The sequence below is a fragment of the Lithobates pipiens genome, unplaced genomic scaffold (assembly GCF_037356315.1).
Source record: "Lithobates pipiens isolate NorthernLeopardFrog02 unplaced genomic scaffold, aLitPip1_a1.2 Scaffold_8, whole genome shotgun sequence".
In the NCBI taxonomy this organism is placed as follows: Eukaryota; Metazoa; Chordata; class Amphibia; order Anura; family Ranidae; genus Lithobates; species Lithobates pipiens.
The window spans coordinates 121,388,653-121,411,611 of NW_027507903.1; the positions used below are offsets into that span (position 1 = coordinate 121,388,653).

General features: G+C 46.5%; 1 protein-coding gene across 1 annotated transcript in view; it reads left to right on the plus strand.

Moving 5' to 3' along the window:
* The first annotated feature begins 11,657 nt into the window (after positions 1 to 11,657).
* The window catches only part of LOC143961097 (uncharacterized), a 46,350-nt gene continuing 35,048 nt past the window's right edge, over positions 11,658 to 22,959 (plus strand). The window contains exons 1-2 of the mRNA XM_077470261.1: positions 11,658 to 11,676; positions 12,247 to 12,447. Coding sequence (XP_077326387.1) covers positions 12,301 to 12,447 — 147 coding nt within the window. The 5' untranslated portion in view covers positions 11,658 to 11,676; positions 12,247 to 12,300. The remainder of the gene's footprint in view (positions 11,677 to 12,246; positions 12,448 to 22,959) is intronic.

Consider the following 22,959-nt stretch of genomic DNA (forward strand, 5'->3'; position numbering starts at 1 on the left):
AACATGAGCCGGTAGGGGGAGTAACCCGTCACATCACTTGTGGTGCAGTTGTAAGCGTGCACCAAAGCTGATATGTGTTGGCTCCAGTGTTGCTTCTTCTCTGTCTCTAGAGTTCCAAGCATGTTTAGTAAGGTCTGATTAAACCTCTCAGGTTGGGCATCTCCTTGTGGATGATAAGGTGTAGTCCTGGTCTTCTCTACTCCCAATGAGTCCAGTAGGTTCCGGATCAGACGACTCTCAAAGTCCCTTCCTTGGTCTGAGTGGATTCTCTGTGGTAATCCATAGTGGACAAAGTATTTTTCCATGAGCACCTTGGCCACAGTGGAGGCCTTTTGGTCTTTGGTGGGGAAAGCCTGGGCATAACGGGTGAAATGATCGGTTACCACCAGAACATTTCCCAATCCACTCAAATCGGGCTCGAGGCAGAGAAAGTCAATGCACACCAGATCCATTGGACCCTGACTCTGTAGGTGGCCCATTGGGGCAGCTTGATGGGGTAGAGTCTTCCTCTGGATGCATCGTGCACAAGAATGGCAATATTCCTCCACTTCTGCCCTCATACAGGGCCAATAGAACCGGCTTCTGACAAGCTGGAAAGTTCTCTCCGCCCCTAGATGGCCATGCTGGTCATGTAAGGCAATTAGTACCGTCTCTCGGTGCTTCTCTGGGAGAAACAACTGCCACTTATCTTCTGAGTTATCAGAGGGGCCCCTTCGGTAGACCACTCCCTGATGTACTTGTAGCTTATCCAACTCTTTCCTCAGCAGGCGAGCCTCCTTGGAAGGGTGATGTCGAAGTCCCTCTGGATTCTCGTTCTCCAAAGCTTCAAGGACCAATCTCCCCATGGGGTCTTCCAATTGGTCATAGCTCAGCTCCTTTCTGGACAGCTTTGGTAGGAGTTCCTCTGCTAGTTGAGTTACCCCACAGTAGGGTTGAGGGACTCCCACTGCGGTGACTCCTATCTCCTCTGCTCTGGAGCCCTCTCTTGCTTGAAACTCAGCACCCTGACAGAGTGCTCGCACTCCTTCCGGTGCTACCTGGGTCCAGTCTTCCCAGTCATTGACCATGACATGAGATCTTCGGGACAGGGCATCTGCATCCCTATTTCCAGCCCCTGGTCTGTACTTTAGACTGAAGTTGAATCCGGATAATGCAGCCAACCATCTGTGTCCGGTTGCATCTAACTTTGCAGTAGTGAAGAGGTAGGTCAGAGGATTGTTATCTGTCTTTACGGTAAACTCCGCCCCATAGAGATAGTCCTTCAGTTTGTCTACTACTGCCCATTTGAGGGCCAAGAACTCCAATTTATGAGTGGGGTAGTTCTTCTCCGAGGGAGTCAGGCTCCGGCTCACATAGGCCACTGGTCGCAGCTGCTCTTCATACTCTTGATAGAGCACTCCGCCTAGGCCCTCATGACTGGCATCGATATGTAGCTCATATGGTCTGGTGGGGTCGGCATAGGCCAGGACTGGGGCCGTGGTAAGGCTCCTCTTCAAGGTTCGGAAAGCCTCTTCACACCTTGGGTTCCACTGATCTTGAACCGACTCACCGGCCCTCCTAGGTCCCAAGCCATCCTCTTCTCCTTCAGTCTTGAGCAATTCGTTTAGTGGCTTGGCAATCCGGGCAAACCCATCCACAAATCTTCTATAATAGGAGCAGAACCCCAGGAAAGATCTGAGCTCTGTGACTGTTGTCGGTCTTGGCCAAGAGGTAACTGCCTCCAACTTCTCAGGGTCTGTAGCCACTCCCTTTTCAGACACTATGTGTCCCAGATAGTTCACAGAGGATTGGTAAAACCGGCACTTCTCGGGAGAAAGCTTGAGTCCCTCTTCGCTGAGTCTTCTCAACACCTTCTCCAACCTGGCCTCATGTTCTTCCAAAGTCTTCCCGAAGACAATGACATCGTCCAAGTACACAAGGACTTCTATGAGGTTCATGTCTCCAACGGTCTTCTCCATGAGGCGTTGAAAGGTAGCAGGGGCTCCAGACAGGCCCTGAGGCATTCTGTTGAATTCAAAGAATCCCACTGGGGTTATGAAAGCTGTCTTCTCTTGGTCTTCCTGGTGCATGGGGATTTGGTAGTACCCACTCTTGAGGTCCATTACACTGAACCACTTGGCACCAGACAAACTCTGTAGGGCATCCTCTATTCTCAGTGTGGTATACTGGTCAGGGATGGTCCTCCTGTTGAGAGTCCTGTAGTCGATACAAAGCCTCAACGACCCATTCTTTTTCCTGACCACCACTATGGGGGAGGCATAGGGACTTCTAGACTCCCGAATCACACCAGTCTTCTTCAACTCCGCAAGCTGCTCCCTCAGATCCTCGAGATCAGCTAGAGGGACCCGCCTAACCCTTTCCCTGAAGGGTTTGTCTTCCTGGAGGCGGATTCGGTGGGTGGCACTCCTGGCACATCCCACATCAAACTCATCCTTTGAGAAAATCCTCTCCCATCTAGTCAGCTGGGCCTTGGCTCTCTCCTTCCAGGCTCCAGGTAGGTCCGAGTTCTCCATGGAACGTTTTTCCCAAACATCTCCTCCTTCACCCGTTCCTTTTACTTCTGACCAGCTGACTGGGGCCGCAGGACTCACCTGCCCCAACAGCATACTGGCAGGGATCTCTATGGGTCTCTCCGTAGGGTTTCTCACACTCACTGGGACTCTTCCTCGAGCCTTCTTCAGGGCCTTGATTGGAATCACTTCCGGTATCACTTCCAGGCCTGAGTGGTCCTCCCTTGGATCGGATTCCAGCATGACAAAGGGGCCAGGCTGCTCCCAGGTAAGCTTCACCGTGGCCCTGAGGCAGGCTACCTCTCCGGGCTGCAGCACCACTCCTTCTCTCCCAAGTCTCCACACCTTCCCTATCCCCTCTCCTGGGGTCTTCTGCTCTAGGACCAACCGTTGGTAGGCTGTCTTCAGCATGGGATGGATATTGGGATCTTGATGGTTTCTCGTCTTCACTAGAGGGGTCAGAAGTCTTTGCACCAGATCCGTATTGGTCCCTATGATGAGGGACATCTTGCTGACCCCGGGCGGTCTAGGACACACAACTGCCAGCGTGTCAAAAACCTCTGTTTTCCCCGCCACAGATGGATCGAAGGTCAGCTTTATGGGCAGGTAACCATCGTAGGGGAAACTCTGAGCTCCCAGGCCCCATATCTCCAGCTCTTCTATCTTCTGTATAGGCAAATGGCTCAAGTGCCTATCATAGAAGTCTCTGTACAACAAAGTCACTTGAGCTCCAGTGTCCAGGAGGGCCTTCGTGTAGACTCCTTCCACCTGGATGGAGACAGTGGGGGACGGGCCGACCAATTCTTCTGGGTAGGGCCGGGTTGAGGCCACCCTCTTCTGGGGACCCGTCTTCATCCAGTTGGTTTTTGACTTTATTCTTTTTCGAGCCTGGTATGCATTGACCCTCCCCACAGTAATGGGAGTACAAACCCGCTGAGGGATGTTATTGTTTCTTATTTGTAGACATTCCTTCTGAGGAGTCTGGTTTTCTCTCTTTCTCTTCCTTCTATTCAGTTTGGAGTTCACTGAAAGGCATGGGCACCCGGTTGACTCCCTCACCGGGGCCCTCTGGAGTTTCCCGCTGGCTGGCGGTTATCTATCTTCTTCTTCTTGGGACTGGAACATCTACTGGCGAAGTGGCCACTGCCCCCGCAGTTGTAGCATAGCATCTCTTCTCGGTCTCGAGTGGGGCTTGGTGTTGGTGTATCTGGAAATAACTCCTTCCTCGGACTTGGCTTCTCGGCTCCCCCTTGACCTTTCGCCATCATAGCAGTCAACATCTCCATCACCTGGGACATCTGTAACTTCAAAGTGTCCACCTCCTTATCTCTAGCGGGAGTCATGGCCGGTGTAACTATTGCTACCGGTTGTTTGATGGGCTCGGTGAGATGTTCTTCCCTTTTCTCTTCCAGTAGGGCCTCTTCCTCTCTGATCATTCGGATGAGGTCAGTGTACTCCAGATTCTTCCCATCCTGTCGGGCACGCAGTGTCCATGCAATAGGATCCATGGGTTGAGCTCCCCTCAGTACCTGTTGAGCACGGGCCTCATCTACTTTCCCTGGGCTGATCCCCTTCCTTAGGATCATCCTATGCAGGATTTTATCTAAACGTCCCATGTAGTCTGATAGTTTTTCACCTTTCTTCTGGTAGCAATGCTCTAACTGATAAGCAAGCTCAGAGATTTTCTCTGTCCCACCAAACACATTCTGTAATACATCTAGGTACTCCTGCGCATTACAGTCTGTCTTGCTCATCTTCAGGTTGCGTACGGCCTCTAGAGCAGGCCCCTTTAGACTTTCCACAATCCTCTGCTTCTTTCTGCGCTCTGGAACTTCCCATTCCTCTAGTGCCTGAGTTGCGCTATCTAACCACTCTTCAAATCCCTCTTCTTCCGAAGGTACAGGTTTCCTCCCTGAAAACATCCGGAGTTTTCTGTACCCCGACATCGGGTAATCTGTGGGATCCTTCTTGCACTGGGCCACAATCTCCCCCAGGACAGCACACAGTTCTGCGCTAAGGGTGGCCGGTGCTGATCTGAGACTCTCGGGTGAGGTACGGGCCGCAGCCTGCGGTGATCCCGTTGGCGATGGCTCCTCCTTTGTTGCGTGCGCCAACCTATAGGATCTGTTGTCTTGTGTCCGTACACAGTTGCGCTTGCAAGCCTCCGGCATCCCATCCCAGTATTCCACTAGCGCGTACTGATATGAGATGTCTGGGTCTGATTTTATCTCCATCACCCATGGTTCATGGTCTGGGGACACTGACTTCATTAACTCCTCTACGGTCTCGGTCGACCATTTCTCCCCTGGGAGGCTAATGACCACTGACTGACTTGGGTCGGCCTTAGCCGCTTCACATCACGCTCTGACTCCCTGTGGGTCCATGCCGGTACCTCTGGCGTGTTCACCGCTGTCTCAGAAATCCCGGATTTACGAGCCCCCACGTATAGCGATACCCTCACTTAAGAGGGCCGCAAGTTTGGTTTGGGCCCTGAGCACAGCTCCGCCAACCCCCCCCCCCCCCCCCCCCCGGCAATCTGCTCTACCCACTCTGGCACAGTTAGTATCTAGCAATACACATTAAATCGCTTATACTCTAAATATGTGTGTGTGCGTGGGTGGATAACTCAAGCTCATAGACAATCTTTGAAAGTATATAACTGACTTTACTTGTTGTTTTTATAAAAGGAATAACATGAATCGAACATTTGGTTTGCAACACATAAACAGGTCCCTGCAGTAACCAGTAATAAAGATAAACAGAGTAATCAGCATAATAAAGTATTGCTATGCAACTCTAGCGCTGCCCTTTTTCAGCTACTTCCCCGCATGGGTAAACTAACACCCAGCACTATCTACCTATGCAGTCAGGCCTGACTGATCTAGATGGAAGTCCAGTGAAACAATATTCGCTAGCAATCTTTCGGTGGTGCACTTGAAGAACAACTTTGTAATCCAAACGAATAATAAAGATAAAGTATCTGTCTTTAAACAGCTCTCACCACCCGGACAAGTCCAAGTCCGTTTCCTCCGCCGATTCGTCTAGGAACAGGAATCCACCGACCTCCGAGTCTTCAATCCTTCTGGTGTACTGCAGCAAGGATGAGAAAATGTCTCTCAGGTGCAGCTAGGCTGGCAGAGGGCTCTTTGGAAAAGAGCACAAGGCCCAGGCTTCAGGCCTTGTGCCTCCAGCAGTTCAGCACAGACCTCCTCTCGCTAGGAGAGGGGGGGTTGTCCAAAGAGAGCGAACTAGGCCTCTCCCCCTCCTTATATGCCCTCCCCCATGAGTCTCTGGGGCATAACTCCAAACATCCTGGGAACCAGCGGGGTTCTGGGAACAGTCGTTTTATAGTCCTTAAAGAGACCCCGCTACAGACAAAAAAAAAAAAATGGTCTAACTTTACTGTTTTTTTTTTTTTTAATTCATTAAAATGCATTTATTTGGGGAAAAAATACGTTTGAAAGACCGGTGCGCAAATATCGTGTGACATAAAATATTGCCACAACCGCCATTTTATTCTCTAGTCTCTGCTAAAAAAAAAATGCGACTTGCATTGACTTCTATTACAGAAGTAATTTGCAAGTCACGCTGAAGACGCGCTGTGCAGGGTCACACTGAGTCGCCCCACAAGTCAGATCGCCCCTATCTGAACCAGCTAGTGCATAAATTAATCAGCCTAATTTGCAGCACAATCGGCCAATGCCGATTAATTAAAAAATGCCAAAAATCGCCCCAATATATCGGCCGTCCCATATATTGGTCGACCTCTAGTCTAGACATGTGCAATTTGTTTCGGTCCGAATGCAAATACTGTTTCACAGTGGGAGCACGGAGTGGGAATTGTTTGAAATTCCCCTAGTCTTTTGACATTGCCATGGGAATTTACAATGACTAATGCTTATTCATTTATGGAAAATCCCTACCACAAAAGGTAAAAAAAAAAAAAAAGTGCTTAAAGAACATGTTAACCCAACATTTCATATTCCTGATCTGTGCCTGCCGTACCATGTACTTGTATGAAAAAGTATTTTGTTCCTTTGTATTGCTTCGTTTGTGTAAAATCCCTGCTGTTCCTGCCTGTCCTTCTGCTTTCCTATCAAAAACTGACCACACTAAGTATGAGAGCACATCACAGTCAGTTTTCTGGCAGAAAAATGCACAATGAGTGGAGCACAGCTTAAAGCAGTTGTCCAGTCTGGGCAAAAAAAATTTAAAGTCAGCAGCTACAAATCCTGTAGATGATGACTTTTAGCATAAGGACACTTACCTGTCTAGGGATCCAGTGTCATCCCCACCTGGGCTAGTTCTTCAATAGCCTGCGGGTTCCCAGTGTCCGCATCCTAACTGTGGGCAGCTAGCTATGCAGATTTCCGCTTAACAGCTGTGCATGTGTGACGCTGCCCACTGTGCATGTGTGAGCCCCCCTATGCTTTGCATGTGTTCCGTTGCCCACTGTGCATGTGTGAGCCCCCTTGTGCTTTGTGAAGATGGACCCCTAGTCTTCTGGGACCTGTGATGTGCCCCAGAATACTGCAGGGGGGAGGGGGGAAAGAGAACTTCGGCTTGGTTCGCCTCAGTGGTCCAAGCAGAAGTGAGAGTGGGTATATGTCAAAACTAGATTCCCGCTTCCCCCCAAAAAGAATGACATGCCAAATATGGAAGAGGAAGGAGGAAGGCTTAGACCTCTTTCACACTGGGGCATTTTGCAGGCGCTATAGTGTTAAAAATAGCGCCTGCAAACTGCCCTAAAACAGCTGCTCCATTCACTCCAGTGTGAAAGCCTGAGGGCTTTCATACTGGAGCATTGCGCTGGCAGGGCGTCAGAAAAAGTCCTGCCAGCAACTTCTTTGGAGCGGTGAAGGAGAAGTGAACTTACCGCTCCTCCACCGCTCCTTCCCATTGAAATCAATGGGGCAGCGCTGTCATACCGCTGGCAAACGCTGCTGCGGCAGCATTTTAACCCCTTTTCGGCTACTAGCGGAGGTTAAAGCCACCCCGCTAGTGGCCGAATAGTGCTGTTAAAACGACTAACCACTAAAACGGCAGTAAAACGGCGCTAAATATAGCACCACTTTACCGCCATTGCCGGTGGCGGCACAGTGTGAAAGGGGCCTTAGAGCAGAATGTTCCCATTTTGGATGGAGTTTCCTTTTAAGACAGCAAAATGCGTCATGACCACTCAAACAGCATTCTTGTTCAGACAAAATGTAGAAGAAATAACTCATAACTCAGCATCTGGATTTTTTTTTCCACCAGTATGTAGATGCTTCTTCTCATCATTATTATCATTAAGTGCAGCAGTGAACAGTTCTGAACATACAACTCACTAACATATTTGTGATGAAAAGATATAAGATCGGGGATCACCAAATAGCCCAGAACACCAACTAATACATAGTACTAGTTAATTCCCTATCATTACCTACTCTGCACCCTTTGGCTCTGACTTTCTGTCTGTTTGCAGATTCTAAAGTAACCAAGGGTCATGTTAACCTGAAAGGCAAATAACTTCTGAATAACATATGCTATTTTCTGAGCTGGGAAACCCGCATGCATGGTTTTGTAATGACTAAGACACCACAGATGTCATCAGCATCCACATAATTAACCACTTCAGCCCCAGAAGATTTGGCTGCTGAATGACCGGGCCATTTTTTTGCAATTCGGCACTGCGTCGCTTTAACTGACAATTGCGTGGTCGTGCGACACTGTACCCAAACAAAATGGATTTCCTTTTTTTTCCCTACAACTAGAGCTTTCTTTTGGTGGTATTTGATTGCCTCTGCGTTTTTTTATTTTTTGCGCTAACAACAAAAAAAAGCGTAAATTTTGAAAAAAAAATATACAATATTTTATACTTTTTGCTATGATAAATATCCCCATTTTTTTTCTTTAAAAAAGGCAATTTTTTTCTCAGTTTAGGCCGATATATATTTTTCTACATATTTTTGGTTAAAAAACGAAACAAAAAAAACGCAATAATCGTATATCGATTGGTTTGTGCAAAAGTTGTAGCGTATAGATTTATAGCGTTTTTATTATTATTATTTTTTTTTTACTAGTAATGGTGGCGATCTGACTGCGACATTATGGCGGACACATCGGACAAATTTGACACATTTTTGGGACCAGTGGCATACAGCGATCGATGCTATAAAAATGCACTGATTACTGTATAAATGTCACCGGCAGTGAAGAGGTTAACACTAGGGAGCGATCATGGGGGTTAACTGTGCTCCCTGGGAGGTGATTCTAACTGAAGGGGGAGGGGACTGACTAGAGGAAGTGACGATCTGTCACTCCTCTCAGAACAGAACAGGGATTTGTGTGTTTACACACACACTTCCGTGTTCTGTCCCTCGTGTTCGCGATCATTCGTGGCCGGCGGTCATCACGACCGTTGGCCACGAGCATCGGCATCGGTGCAGCAGGTGAGTGCGTGCCTGCTATCACGATCCCGCGAGCCGACGTATAGCTACGATGGTTTGCGGGATCGTGCTGACCTGCCACAGTAAAATGACAGCGGCTGGTTGGCAAGCGCTATCCTACCCTGGCCCTTTTACCCCAGTTTAACTACAATAATACCATGATACCATTTTGGAGTAAAATTGGCCCTAGCGGCAATTTATCAACCAATAACCAATTATAACAAACATTCCTTAAAACAGGAGAAAAAGTAATAATACAATCACAATAAACATAACAATAAACATAAGATTGCCAATCTTTGGAGGTATTAAGTATGCACTTTTGTTTCTGAGTAACTACTGTACTTACGCAGTCCCCAGCTGCACCACACCGCCTCGGGGACAACCTCAACTTTCTGCAGATACCTTTCAGTTTAACTTACCAGTTAACCCACCATTAACTGGCATTCAACAGGGGACTCCATACCATAGATGGGTCCCTAATATGGTAAGCACTGCAGATTTTAAAAACACCACCAAAGACCCCAACCGCCGGCGCCAGGCCAACAAAGAGGAACCAATCCAGTGCAGGGTGGTCGGGAATATTCGTCCTCTGCGTGTCTTCTCTGGATGCTGGGAACTTACTGGACCTCCTACAAGACCCCCTTGCAGCCCCTCCTCCCTGCTTAAAGTATCACAAAATCGCACTTCATTCAACTGTATTCAATACGACGTGCTGCAGTGTGGTGACACAACATACTGCATTTTTATGCAGTACGCCAGTGGTCATCAACCCTGTCCTCAGGGCCCACTAACAGACCAGGTTTGCAAGATAACTAAAATACATGACAGGTGATATCATTTGCTGCTCAGTGATTGCAGTATTCTAGTCTACATCTCCCCAAGGTAATACATAAAACCTGGCCTGTTAGTACGCCCTGAGGACAGGGTTAATGATCACTGCCGTACACCGCAATACATCTGTATGGACACATTGAAAACTGTATATGCTGTTGCCCTGAGGTAGCAGAGCTCAATGAACATAGTCATGACTGTGAAAACATCTAGAGGATCATCTCAAGCAGGAAATCTTTTTTTTTTTTTTTAAATAATGCAGTGCTTATGGATGTCCACAGGAGGGGGCAAGGGGGGGTCATGTGAAGCGGGTGCACTGCACCCAGGCGCCGCAATCTGAGGCAGAGGAGGGGAGCTGAAGCTGTCAGTGCTGCCCGGGTCCTATCACAGGAGTACGCACAGATCCTCTCAGTCTCCTGGAGCTTCAGGCAGCTGTGTGGGGGAAGGGCGCTAATGTCATCCCCTTCATAAGAAGATCTACCATGCTGCTAAAATTAGGTCACTAAATGGGGGATTGTGCAGAAACTGACCTTTGGGGGGGGGGGGAAATGATTGTACTGGGGGGCAGACTGCTGCCTCTCCCCATGTCATAAGCAGTGCAGTGACCACCATGTGATGTATTGTGCCCACCATGTACAGTGCCCACCATGTAATGTGGAGTGGTGTGCCCTCTGTGTAATGTGCCAGCCTGCACTTTATGTGATAATTAATGATTAAGCCCCTCCCCTTAATGAAATTGTCAAAAAGGGGTGGAGATGGGTGATCTTAAAATGAAGCTCCCCCCCAAAAAAAAGTTCTGCGGACACCCATGGCAACACTTGCTTGAGAATATTTCAATACATTATGCCCATTAAAGTGGAGCTAAACCCTGCTATCCTTTACAGTCAAAGAAGCTGCCATCTTAGCCTCTGTTTGCTCTGCAGTGCTATGGTGCTGCATATGTGATGAGCTGTGGCACCAGCTAACTGATGGTTTGACATTGCAGCTGACATAAGCAAACAGTAAGGTATGCCTTGAATGTAACTGTTTTGGGAAACAGTGGGTTTAGTTCTACTTTAACTGCACAAAGTTTCAACACTATACTGTACTGAGTGACAATGTTTTTTTATGACCATGAACTGTTACGTGATTTTAATCAAACCTGTCATGAAAAAAAGATGTAGGTGTGCATTATTAACCTGCTGACTAGTGGCAGCCGTCCCCCCAGCCATGCGTCAGACCCCCTAATCTACATGCAGGGCATCGGACGCATGGATTCCAATTGTTTTTTTTTAAGCATGAGATTAGAGCCAGAGGCTCTAATGGGCTTCAAAAAAGGGCGGACTCGGGGCGCAGAGAACTGTGCCCTGATCCCACCCAGTTGTATGACTATAGCGAAAGAATATTCACTACTGTCACACTAATTCTCCTCCCGGCCAATCAGGAAGCTGATCTTAGACCCGCTTCCTGATTGGCCGAAAGGAGAAGCGTTCCAATTGGCTCAGGAGGAGGCGCACGGCGGAAGCCACCATGATGCCTGTGGGGGAGGGCAGGGGAAGGGGAAGTGCCGCCCATGATGCCTGCAGAGGAGAGCAGGGGAAGGGGAAGCTGCTATCCGTGATGCCTGCAGAGGAGAGCAGGGGAAGGGGAAGCTGCCGTCCATGATGCCTGCAGAGGAGAGCAGGGGAAGCTGCCACCCGTGATGCCTGTGGAGCAGAGCAGGGGAAGTCGCCACCCATGATGCAGAGGTGAACAGCAGGGGAAAGGGAAGTCGCCGCCCATGATGCCTGCGGAGGAGAGCAGGGGAAGGAGAAGTCACCACCCATGATACCTGCCAAGGAGAGCAGGGGAAGGGGAGCCACTGCCCATGATGCAGAGAAGAAGAGCAGGGGAAGGCAAAGCTGTCGCTGCCTGCCATAGATGGGGTAAGTGCCTGTGCTCCTCCTGATGACCTAACCGAAAGGACCGGGGGAAACAGGGGGTGTGGGTTACCCAACCAATTGGGGGGGGTGGCTGTGGGTGCATAGTTTTCCGCCCCCCCCCACTGCTCCTGACAGTGATAGTTACATAGCTATCATGATCCTCTGGCTTTAATGGTCACTGACTATGAGCAACTACAGCACTGGTTTCATACTTGCTCCAACTTAGTGAACTGGAAGATCACTGGGAAGATGAGTGTCCTGCTGTTTATCTGCCCCCTGCTGCCATGCCCCCCTGCAGTCTCCACCCTCAGCTCTCTAAGCCCCTTATGCAGCTGAGAGAAAAAGAAAAAAGGTGATATGTATATGTTTTGCCTTGCGTGTCTATTATAAATTGAGTGGGGTTTTTTATGTGTTCATGTATACTTTAAAATGGATGAGAAACCAGATTACTTCCTTGTAATTGTGTAACCTTACCTAGGGCCCTGCCATTATCAGTAAATAAGGAATGCTCAGTCTAGCTGCTTTTCATTGTCACATATTTTTTTTTAAACACTTCCTCGTCTTACTTCTTAGGAGTGTGACCTGCTAATGCACGAGGAGGCATTGCATAGGACGCAGTTCTGAACAATGGACCTGGCAGAAGTGAAGTGGTCAAGATTTGAGTACACACTTCAAGGATATGTTACCGACTTTCAAAAATCCTTTCCCAATATTATTAAAATCACAGAGGGATTCCTGGGGAAGCAAGAGATAGACAGTATCAGCTCCAGCACGGTAAGGTCATCGCCTATACAATACATGTCTTTCTACTTTCTCTGTAAGCACCATGTTCCTCTAACACATTGTTTTCAACATTCATGAGACCAGTAAATTCATTCAAAAGCTTCCAAAGCTGATTATTTATTCTATGATTATGATGAATAGGATTATGTAGAGTTTACAGTCCAGCAGTCAGGACTACGTCATGTACAACATACTGTGCAAGGGGTCAGAACTATGTAATCGCACAGCACAGGTTGCAGAGTTCAGGGATCTGGAGTATGTTAGTGGTCAGTGTGTTACCTTCATTCGGCATGCCCCCTAAGGGCCTGTTCACACCACATGCCTTTGGGTGTGTTTAAAAACACATTTCAAATGCAGTAAAAAAAGAACGCTCCTCAATGAGTATACTTCACACCATTGCATCGTGGTTACATGCATTCGAAAAAAGTAGAGTAGGCTAAATTTTTTCACAAGGCGCAACACGCACAAATGCGTGCACAAGCAATGCACGAGAATGCAACTCATCAAAAGGTTTCTTTCATAAAACATTTTAAAAAAAGCACGGAAAAATGTGCAGTGCATACAAAACCACATGCAAATGCACGTGAACACAATGGGGTTGCTTTACTAAAACTGGCTCACTCAGAATCTGCACTCCACAGTTTTAGTAAATCTCCTCCAATGACTTTATCTTTGAAATTTTCATTGCATTCTGATGTGAACAGGTCCTTCCACTGGTGGTCAGCGTGCTCCTTCCTCTGGTAGTGGACACTCAGTGCGTCCCTTGAAGCCTCTTTACCTTGGTGGTCAATTCTCAGCATTTATATTGGTGGTCAGTGCTCAGTGTGTTTCATTACGTAGGTGCTTAGTGCTTCCCTTTATATTGGCTGTCAGTGCTCAATGTGTCATTTTACATTGGTTCTCAGTGCATCCAACTATATTGGTGGTCAACATGTCCCCTTACACTGGTGGTCAGTGTGCCCCCTTACACTAGTGATCAGCATGCTCCCTTAAGCTAGTGGTCAGCATTTGCCCTTAAATTGGTGTGCCTTCTTATGTTGATGGCTAGTGTACCCCTTAATGCTGGTGGTCAGTGTGCTACCTTACATTTTTGGTCAGTGTGCCCCCTTACATGGTTGTCTGCAGGCACCTTTACATTGGTGGTCAGTGTGTAGGCAGGTACGAGTTGCATCATGTAGGTGGCACTGTGTCATTATTACAGATAGAGAGAAGTCTATTAGGGTAATTGTTCCTTGTGTGTCATTTAGGAGTTCCTGGAGTGAGTAGTCAGGGATAAAGACCCCCTGTCTAGGGAAAGTGATTTGCATAGGGAGAGGTTCCTGGGGAACAGGGACTATGCCTACAGAGAGGAAACCTCTCGTTATTCGGAATAGCCACACGGGGCTCTCCTCAATAGCCATACAGTGCCGTCAAGTACACTACGAACTGTCATCCCTTCAGCAGAAGCGGCCCTTCATTACTATAGGCTCCAAGCCTGGTAATACTGTAAAATTACAATTGCTGCATTGCCATATATCAGTGCCTAAAAAAAATGGCATCATTCATTATGGTTAACCTATATATGCAATATACCAAATAATTACAACAATCAAAAACTGTGTGTGTGTGGTCTCTCCCTGATTGGGTACCTTGGGCCTGGAGCCTGCCTACAAGTGTGTCTACATGGGGGTCAGTGTACCCACAAACATGGTAGTCTTTGTGTTTCCTTACAGTCTAGATAGCAAGGCTAACTTGCCACAAATTTGTGGCAGTATTGAATTGTAAGTCTGTTAACTTGCTGTACATTTTCATGTGAAGCACAAGTTCTAGATGACTCTTTTCTAATTTGTAGCAAATTTGCGTGGCAAGTTTCTAGCAAGAGCAAAGTTGCAGTGGTAAGTCTACAGCAAGAGCTCTGCATGTCTACAGCATGAAAATTCAGCCACAGAGACCCCTGGGTAGGATGACTATTGCACAACATCACTGAAGCAGAACTTGCAGAAGACTTGCAGAATGTTTGCAAAGAAATTTGAACCCTAGTCATGTAATGCGGCCTTGCTGCAATTGTGCAACAAAAGTTTGAATCCTGGCAAGTCTAGCAATAGCTCATGAAGACATTTTCAAACTTGCAGCACAATTGCTTGCTATCTTGAATTGGTGGGCTCAGGGCACCACCATGCAACGTATGCCGGGCATGGGGTTGCATCTTGTCTTCTTTGCTCCACCCTGCAGCTCTGACTACATTTGCCTCCCTAAGACACGGCTCAACAGTTACAGCTGTCACTGTCTCTGCAGTGTCCCACTGTTTGTATACAAGCTCTTGCCCTTGTACTGTACAGTGTTGCAGCCTGTGAGTTAGATGCCACTGCCATTGCGGGTTTAACCAAAAACTATTTGGGTGTAATTGTCCTTTAAGAAAAGCGTACATCCATTGGCTTCTTATATCTAGTACACACACAGCAGTAAGTAGTTACTATCATTATTATTATCATACAGGATTTATATAGCGCCAACAATTCATGCACCGCTTTACAACTTGAGGGTAGACATTACAACTGCAATACACTTTTTAATACAGTAGGAATCAGAGAGCTGTCATAGTCCTTACTGAAATTTCCAGTACACCTTGGTGCTTTCCGAACCCTTCTAATTTAAAATTCACAATATACAATACATTTGAAATCTGGAGGAGACAATAGGACTCCATTGTACCTGTCAATGCAGATGTACATGCCTGGGAACTCAAGCAGAGAGGATTTTCCACTAGACTTACTGAGGGATATAGAAACACATTGAATCGTTTAGCTCATGAGTATCTACCAGAAACCAAATGATCACATTTGGTTGGACAGACTTTTTTCAAAAGAACAATTTTCTCCAGGTCAGTAATATACACTATGAAGGTTTCGGAAAAGACTTACATGGAACCAGATTTTTCTTTCGTTAGTGAGCAAGTGTTAGAACAGAATCTCTGTCAATTAGTTATCCCTGCCTGTGTACCCTCTGACAAGTTTTCCTCTCTCTTCCTGTCTTGGTGGCCACAGTGGAAGAAAAAGGAAATTTTCCCATTGGGGACCCAGAAAGCAGTAAATGCTTGACCAAGGCTCTAACCATTCCCCCACTGTATCTAAAAGAAATTGGACAGACTTATTTATTTAATTGCATATTGTTATCTACTTCCATAGAGACATGTCATCACACTTCTTTGAAGTGCTAATTTAGGCTCCATGCACACAAGGAGCAGAAAAAATGTCAGCATTTTAGCTTTAATAACATGGTATAAAAGGCGCAAATTGAGAGTATATTGTACAAAGTTTAGGCGAGTCTATGAGCATTTTTGTTTATAGGTGTTTTTGACACTACACTCCCCTCTGCAAAAGTTTTTACTCCCAAAATAAGCATTTCATAGCTTTTTTTTTTGCTGGGTGCTATTTTGGACAAAAAGAGCAAAGGATATTGTGAGCAGAGATTCCTGAACCATCAAGAGCCATGCCAATCTACTCTTCAATTGTACTCTTCCGAATACTCAGGGTGCTCCAGTTCACGCTATCTCCTCCCAGGATGAATGTTTTATAATTCTGTCTTTATAATCTGGGTGAAATTTATCCCAGAGGTTGGCATGTCTTTGCACAGCTGCAATCAACTGATGTTGTGTGACATCCCTCCCGATCATGTCTGAACGTGTGGCTCTCTTTTAGAGAGATGGAGACGATGGAAAGGGTCAAAAGATACTTCCTGTAAAGCCAGGAAATTATGTACAGTGACAACACACCTTTTTTTTTTTTTTTACTAAAAAAACTTTGAAACTTGACATTTAGAAGAGATGAGAGGAGTTTAGGAGAGACTGACGTTTTTATAGCTCCTAAACTTCTCTAGAAAACGCGATAGAGAAGGTTTTTTTTCCTGCCTCTGAATGTCCCTGACAGAAAACGCCTGTAGTTGTCATAATGTGCAAAGACACATAGAACACAATAGAAGTGCTTCTAGAGGCAGGTGAAAAAGATGTCAAACGCCTGTAGAATCAAAGTTTTTTAAGTCCAGTGCGTATGGAACCTAAGAGAGTGCTGATGATTGGCTTACCAGGGACCAAACTGTGGGTGAATCCATCACATGAGCAGCGTTATCGTGGTTGTAAGGCAGCAACACTTTTGGCAGTTTTTTTTTTAAATCTAATCTGTGGATTTAAATACTGTAAATAGGTCATTTTAATAACATTGAATTAAATATGGATAGTTTAGCAATTGTTATATCGTTTTCTTTCTTTCAAAATCAGGTTTGCTTAAGTATAATTCAGGTAGTACACACAGTAAATCGCCACATGTGTTAATAATCAAGTGAGCAAATATTGGAAATGAGTCAGTTAGTCTTGATGTGGTATATAATTAATTTGAGATAAGGAGACTTGAACAAAGGCCAAGTTGGCTGATGATTTATCCTGAGACCATTCAAAGCTGTAGACAGTAGACGGGAGGAAAGGGTGAGAGAAGAAAGGGAGGAGGAAAAGGGAGAATACAAAACTGTCATGGGTTAATGAAGGTGTAATAGGCAGGATCTTGTCTTTTTTCTATGCATTTTATATAAATAATATGTTTTATGTTATGTTTTATGTTGGGCTAATATAAATTGTAGCCTGTATGTATATTGGTTGAGTTTTCACAATGTTTAAAGCCCAAATCTGGCCTTATCTCTCTTAGCCCTTGTACACACGGTCGGACATTCCGACGGAAAATGTCCAATCGGACCGTGTTATCGGATAATCCGACCATGTGTGGGCTCCATCGGACTGTTTCTGTCAGAATATCCGACCGACAAACTTTTAGAGCTGGGCTATATTATTTTCCGACAACATGATCCGATCAGACTTTGTCTGATCGTTTGTAGAGAATTCCGATCGGACAAAGTGTCACGCATGCTCAGATCAAATTCCTAGACCAAAGCTATTCGCTACTAGCCTGAACGTAGTCCCGTCATAACAAAAAAACGTAATCACGTTCAGAACAATCGGATTTTCCGACAACTTTATCCGACCGTGTGTATGCAACACCGGTTTCGGACAAAATCCGTTAGACAAAATCTGACGGATTTTGTTGTCGGAATGTCCGACCGTGTGTACAAGGGCTATCAGAACAATTCTGTGTCTTGTATTGTATTTTTCTTTCTAGCTTGATAATCAGAATGCTAAACAAACCTATTACAACGCTCTCATCAAAACCCTCTCATCCAAACCTCGTCAACTCTTTTCTACCCTTAATTCATTACTTCATCCCCCACTGCTCCCACCCACAAACTTGCTTACCACTCAACAGATTGCCAACCATTTCAATAGCAAAATCGACACAATTCCCAAGGAGTTATCCAGCATTCAAATTCCTCCCCTACCCAACACATCGGGTCCAACACCACACTCAATACTCTCTTTCTTTTGCCCAGTTACCACAAATGAAGTTGATAAACTCCTCTCCATGGCCCACCTCACTACCTGTCCCTTGGGCCCTGTCCCCTCTCAATTACTGCGACCACCTTCTCACTCTATCCTAAACTCCCTAACCCACATCTTCAACCTCTCCCTCTCCTCCGGCACCTTTCTTTCCCTGCTGAAACATGCACTGGTTATCCCTATACTCAAAAAACCCTCACTAGACCCCACTTGTTTGAATAACTTAAGACCCATTTTCCTGCTCCCGTTTGCCTCCAAACTCATTGAACGCCTTGTCCATGTCCGAATGAGTCGCTACTTCATGGACAACAACCTTCTCGACCCCCTACAGTCTGGCTTCTGCCCACAACATTCTACTGAAACTGCCCTACTAAAACTCGCCAATGACCTACTAACTGCTAAAACCAATGGGCACTACTCCATACTCATACTTTTAGACCTCTCTGCTGCCTTTTACACAGTTGACCATCTGCTCCTCCTCAGAAAATTACACTCCCTTGGCCTCCAAGATTCTGCTTTATCCTGTTTCTCCTCCTACCTATCTCAGCACACTTTCTTTTTTTTTAAATCAACACGTTTTATTTAGTTTACAGTGCATACATGTTATAGTGTACAGTTTCAGGCACAGTACATATCATACATGACTTCAAGTAACAGTTGTGTCTACAGCTCAGATCTTTATCATCACATCATAACATATCCAGGAAATGCATGGGATAAATAAGAACATAGACCTTTGGTATATTGGGACTCGCTTTGTCACCCATGAGCTTGGTAATCCATGAGTCATCTACTTTCCCGTGCGCAGTGCAAAGGTCAGGTTATAAGCAAGTGTCGGACTCCCTCAGCCACCTGTCCTAGATTTTATAGTATTTCACAGGACATCCTCTATTAGTGTATATACTTTTTATATGGGAGGGTATTGTTTATTTCTGCCTTCCAGTCTGCTATGTTCGGGGGGCAAGTCCTCGTCCATTTCCTAGCTATTACCTTACGCGCTATAAATAGCGTCTCATGCAGAAATACTTTTGTGTACCTGTCGGTCGAGTCTGGCATGAATCCTAGGAGGCACATTTTTGGGTCAAGCGTGGCCGGAGAGCCCATGTCGTCATGAAGGAATCTCACTATCTGTGTCCAAAGTCCCTGTATTTTGGGGCATGAACATAACAGGTGGATAAACGTGCCCGTCTCTCTCTCACACATTGGGCACAAAGTGGACTGAGAGTTTCTGTATCTGGCTACCCTAAGGGGGGTGAGGTACGCCTGATGGATTATATAGGTTTGGGTCAGTCTGTCCGAGAGCCATGGCGAAACCGTTTTACAAAGTTCCAAGGCTTCCCCCCATTCCTTGTCCTCTATGGGTCCCACAGCCCTTTCCCACCGAGGCTTAAGGCCATTCGCTAGTTTATTTTTGACAGGAGTGGAGAGCATGTTATAGAATTCCGATATAAGCTTTTGAGGATCCGTATTTTTGACTATCGCCATGATTGCATTCGGAGTGGGTTGAGGAGGGGACGATGGAAATTGATTTTGGGTTGCATGTTTGACTTGTAAGTATCTGAAAAACATGTGATCAGGAAGGTTATATTCTTCTTTGAGTGCATGAAAAGTTTTTAGGGTCCCATGTGCAACTAAATGATGTAGGTAGAAAATTCCATAAGCGGACCAGCAATCCACATCCGGGATTCGCCAGAACTCAAGTAGGGTCCTGTTGTGCCATAATGGGGTAAAATCATTATATTGGGGAATCCCCAGCTTGGCAGAAGCGATGTCCCATACACGCCTGTATTGTAGCAATAGGGCCTTCTCCCCGCTCCGCAAGCCAGCATTTGCCGGGCCTGTTATCACATACAATGAGTCTTCCGTGCATCTGGCCCACTTGGGGCACATCAGCTGGAGGAACCGCTCTGTCTGTTTTGTCTATGTGGTACAATTGGGACAATTGGGACGCAAGATAATATAAGTGGAGATCTGGCAATGCCATACCTCCCAGGTCTGTAGGGTTTTTGAGTGCCTGCCATGCTAGTTTATGTCTGTTAGGACCCCAGACAAACGGTTTAAGGAGGGCTTCTAGAGTCTTAAAATATTTCAAAGGTAGGTATGTTGGGGAGTGCCATATCACATATAAAATTTTGGGAAGTAGAATCATCTTAATTAAGTTTATTCTCCCCCATACTCCCAGTGGCAGGCGAGCCCTGAGCTTAGTTTTCACGTATGATATAAGGGGTTCAATATTTAGATGTATGTAGTCTGCCGATATTCTGGACACCTGTACCCCAAGGTATTTAATGGTACTAACTCTTTGAAGAGGTAACATGGCTTGTGACTCGGTTGGTGGGAAACTGTCGATCGGTAGAATCTGAGATTTCTCCCAATTAATTTTTAACCCAGAAAAGGTCCCAAATTGCTCAATTGTGTGTAATGCCACGCGCAAGGAGGGGCCTGGGTCGGCCAGGTACAGCAAGGTGTCGTCCGCGTACATACTGATTTTCTCAATCAGAGTACTGGAGCCTAGTCCCTTAATTTCCGGATTGTCCCGGATGGATATGTCTAATGGCTCAGCTGCCAGGGCGTACAGCAACGGCGAAAGGGGGCAGCCCTGCCTTGTGCCTCTGCTGAGGTCAAACTGCTCGCCGACACCCTGGCTTTGGGTGATTGGTATAGAAGTTGCACCCATTTAATAAATTTGGGCCCAAAGCCATAACCCCTGAGACATTTTCATAAGTACCCCCACTCCACGGAGTCAAATGCTTTCGCCGTGTCCAAGGTTACTACTACCCGCGATCCTGCCTCCCTATGGACGGCTTGCAGGTTAATAAACAACTTGCGTAAGTTGAAGGATGTATTATGTCCCGGTATAAATCCCGCCTGGTCAACATGTATTAGGAAAGGATCATTTTATTCAATCTCAGTGACAGTACTTTAGCAAGGATTTTAATGTCAGTTTGGAGTAGGGATATGGGGCGATATGATTCCGGATATCCCGGATCTTTCCCTGGTTTGAGAATGAGTACTATTATTGCCTCTGTCATGGACGGTGGTAAAGAAAAGGTCTCAAAAAGCTGGTTAAATAGCATGAGTAACTTTGGAGTAAGAAATTCACTGAACTGGGAGTAAAACTCAATTGGGAGGCCGTCCGAGCCAGGGGATTTGGATCTGGCAAAACTGGCAATAGCCGAGGCTATTTCGTCTGTGGTGAGGGGAGTCTCAAGAAGGTCAATCTGGTCAGTCGTCAGTTGGGGAAGGGCGATACCATGAAGGAAGGTCGTTCCCTGGTCAGTGGGGTCTGTTGTAGTTGTGCGGTACAGATCTGTGAAGAAATCTCTAAATCTAGCTGTTACACTACGCAGATCCGTGATCTGTTGTCCCCCCGGTCCATGCAGGGTGATAACCACTGGGGGTCTATCTTCACTGTGGACCATATACACCAGCAGCTTACCCGCCTTTTCCCCATGCTCAAAGAATTTTTGCTTAGTGAAAAACAGCTTTTGCCTGGCCTTTGTAAACTGAAGTTGGGTAACTACTCTAGATTGCAATTTGAGTCGGGCTGCTAGCTCCAGGGTAGGGTTGGTGGCATATTCCCGTTCTGTGGAGGTGAGTTCCGCTACTGCCCTATCAAAGACATCTGCAGACTTCGCCTTAATCGCATTTATGTGGGAGGCAAGGGTCTTGCGCACGTGTATTTTGAAAGAGTCCCAAACCGCTGAAATAGAAGCTGTTCGTTCGTTTTCTGCAAAGTATAGCTTCCATAGGTTCAGGAGCTCATATTCGTCCGGGAATAGGGACAGCCAGAATTGGTTTAAGCGCCAAGGCTTTGGGGGCCTACCGACTGGAATACTCAATGAAATCCAATATGGGCTGTGATCAGATAACAGCCTTGGGCAAAAGGCCGCTTCTAATAGCCGTGGCGTTAGGGTTTTGGATACAAGAATAAAATCAATGCGGGACGAGTTGTGGGAAGGTGAGAAGCAGGAGTAAGTCTTTGTAAGAGGGAATTTGTAGCGCCAAGTATCTATTAAGTGGAGCGTGGAGATCAGTTTAGAAAATTTCGTCTCCCTGGTATCTGTGGCCGTCCCCTGTGAAGTCTGTAATCTATCTAGTGCTGGCCGTAGGGTGGTGTTAAAGTCTCCCATCCAGATTGCTGGTATTTTGGGATGGCGGGTCATAAGGGCAAGTCCCTCCATAATCACAGCCAAACTAAATGGGGGGGGGGTATGTAGAAGGCCAGGAGGAGAAACTGTTCACCATATAGTTTGGCATGGAGAAACACATATCTTCCCTGTGGGTTGGTAATTATTTCACACAGCTCAAAGTGTACCGATTTGGCTATTAAAAGTGAAACACCTCTGGCGTGAGTAGTATGAGTGGAATGATATGCCCACCCCACCCACGGGCGCCGGAGGGCCATCTGAAGCCTCCCTTCTATATGCGTCTCCACCAAAGCCACTACATCTGACCTCTGCCACTTTAGGAATGAAAGGACCACCGAGCTTTTAATTTGCTCACGCAGGCCCCTCACATTCCACGTCAGGAACTTTATAGATGTCATCGTATAGCATATGAAAAATATCCCCTCACCAGGATGTACTCCTGAGGATCACCCGCTAGAAGGTCATGCAGTACCAAGAACATGAGCAGTATGAAAACCTGCCATTTAGCTAAACATGGAAAGGGTACCCAGTTAAGACATGTACCTGTTACAATCTCCTCATGTAATAACACTTGTGCACTGAAATTTTGAGTAAATACCTGTAAAACAGTCCCTGTCCCTGTAATTTAAAAGTTTTGCGATAAAGGTACGAGGAGGAGGTCTAGCGGGCATCCTGTGAGCCCTCTCCACCGCCAGCATGGGAGAGAAGGCCTCCCGACCATACGTGGACACCAGTAGCTGCTCCAGGAACACCGTCGGGTCCGTACCCTCCGCCCCCTCTGGGAGGCCTATGAAACGGAGGTTACACCTCCGCAGGCGATTTTGCATGTCGTCCTGCTTGGCGAGCAGCTGGTTAATCTGCCTCTGCATGTGTTCAGACCCCGACTGCAATGGCGGCAGGATATCTTCCACCGTACTGATGCGGGTTTCCGTTTCC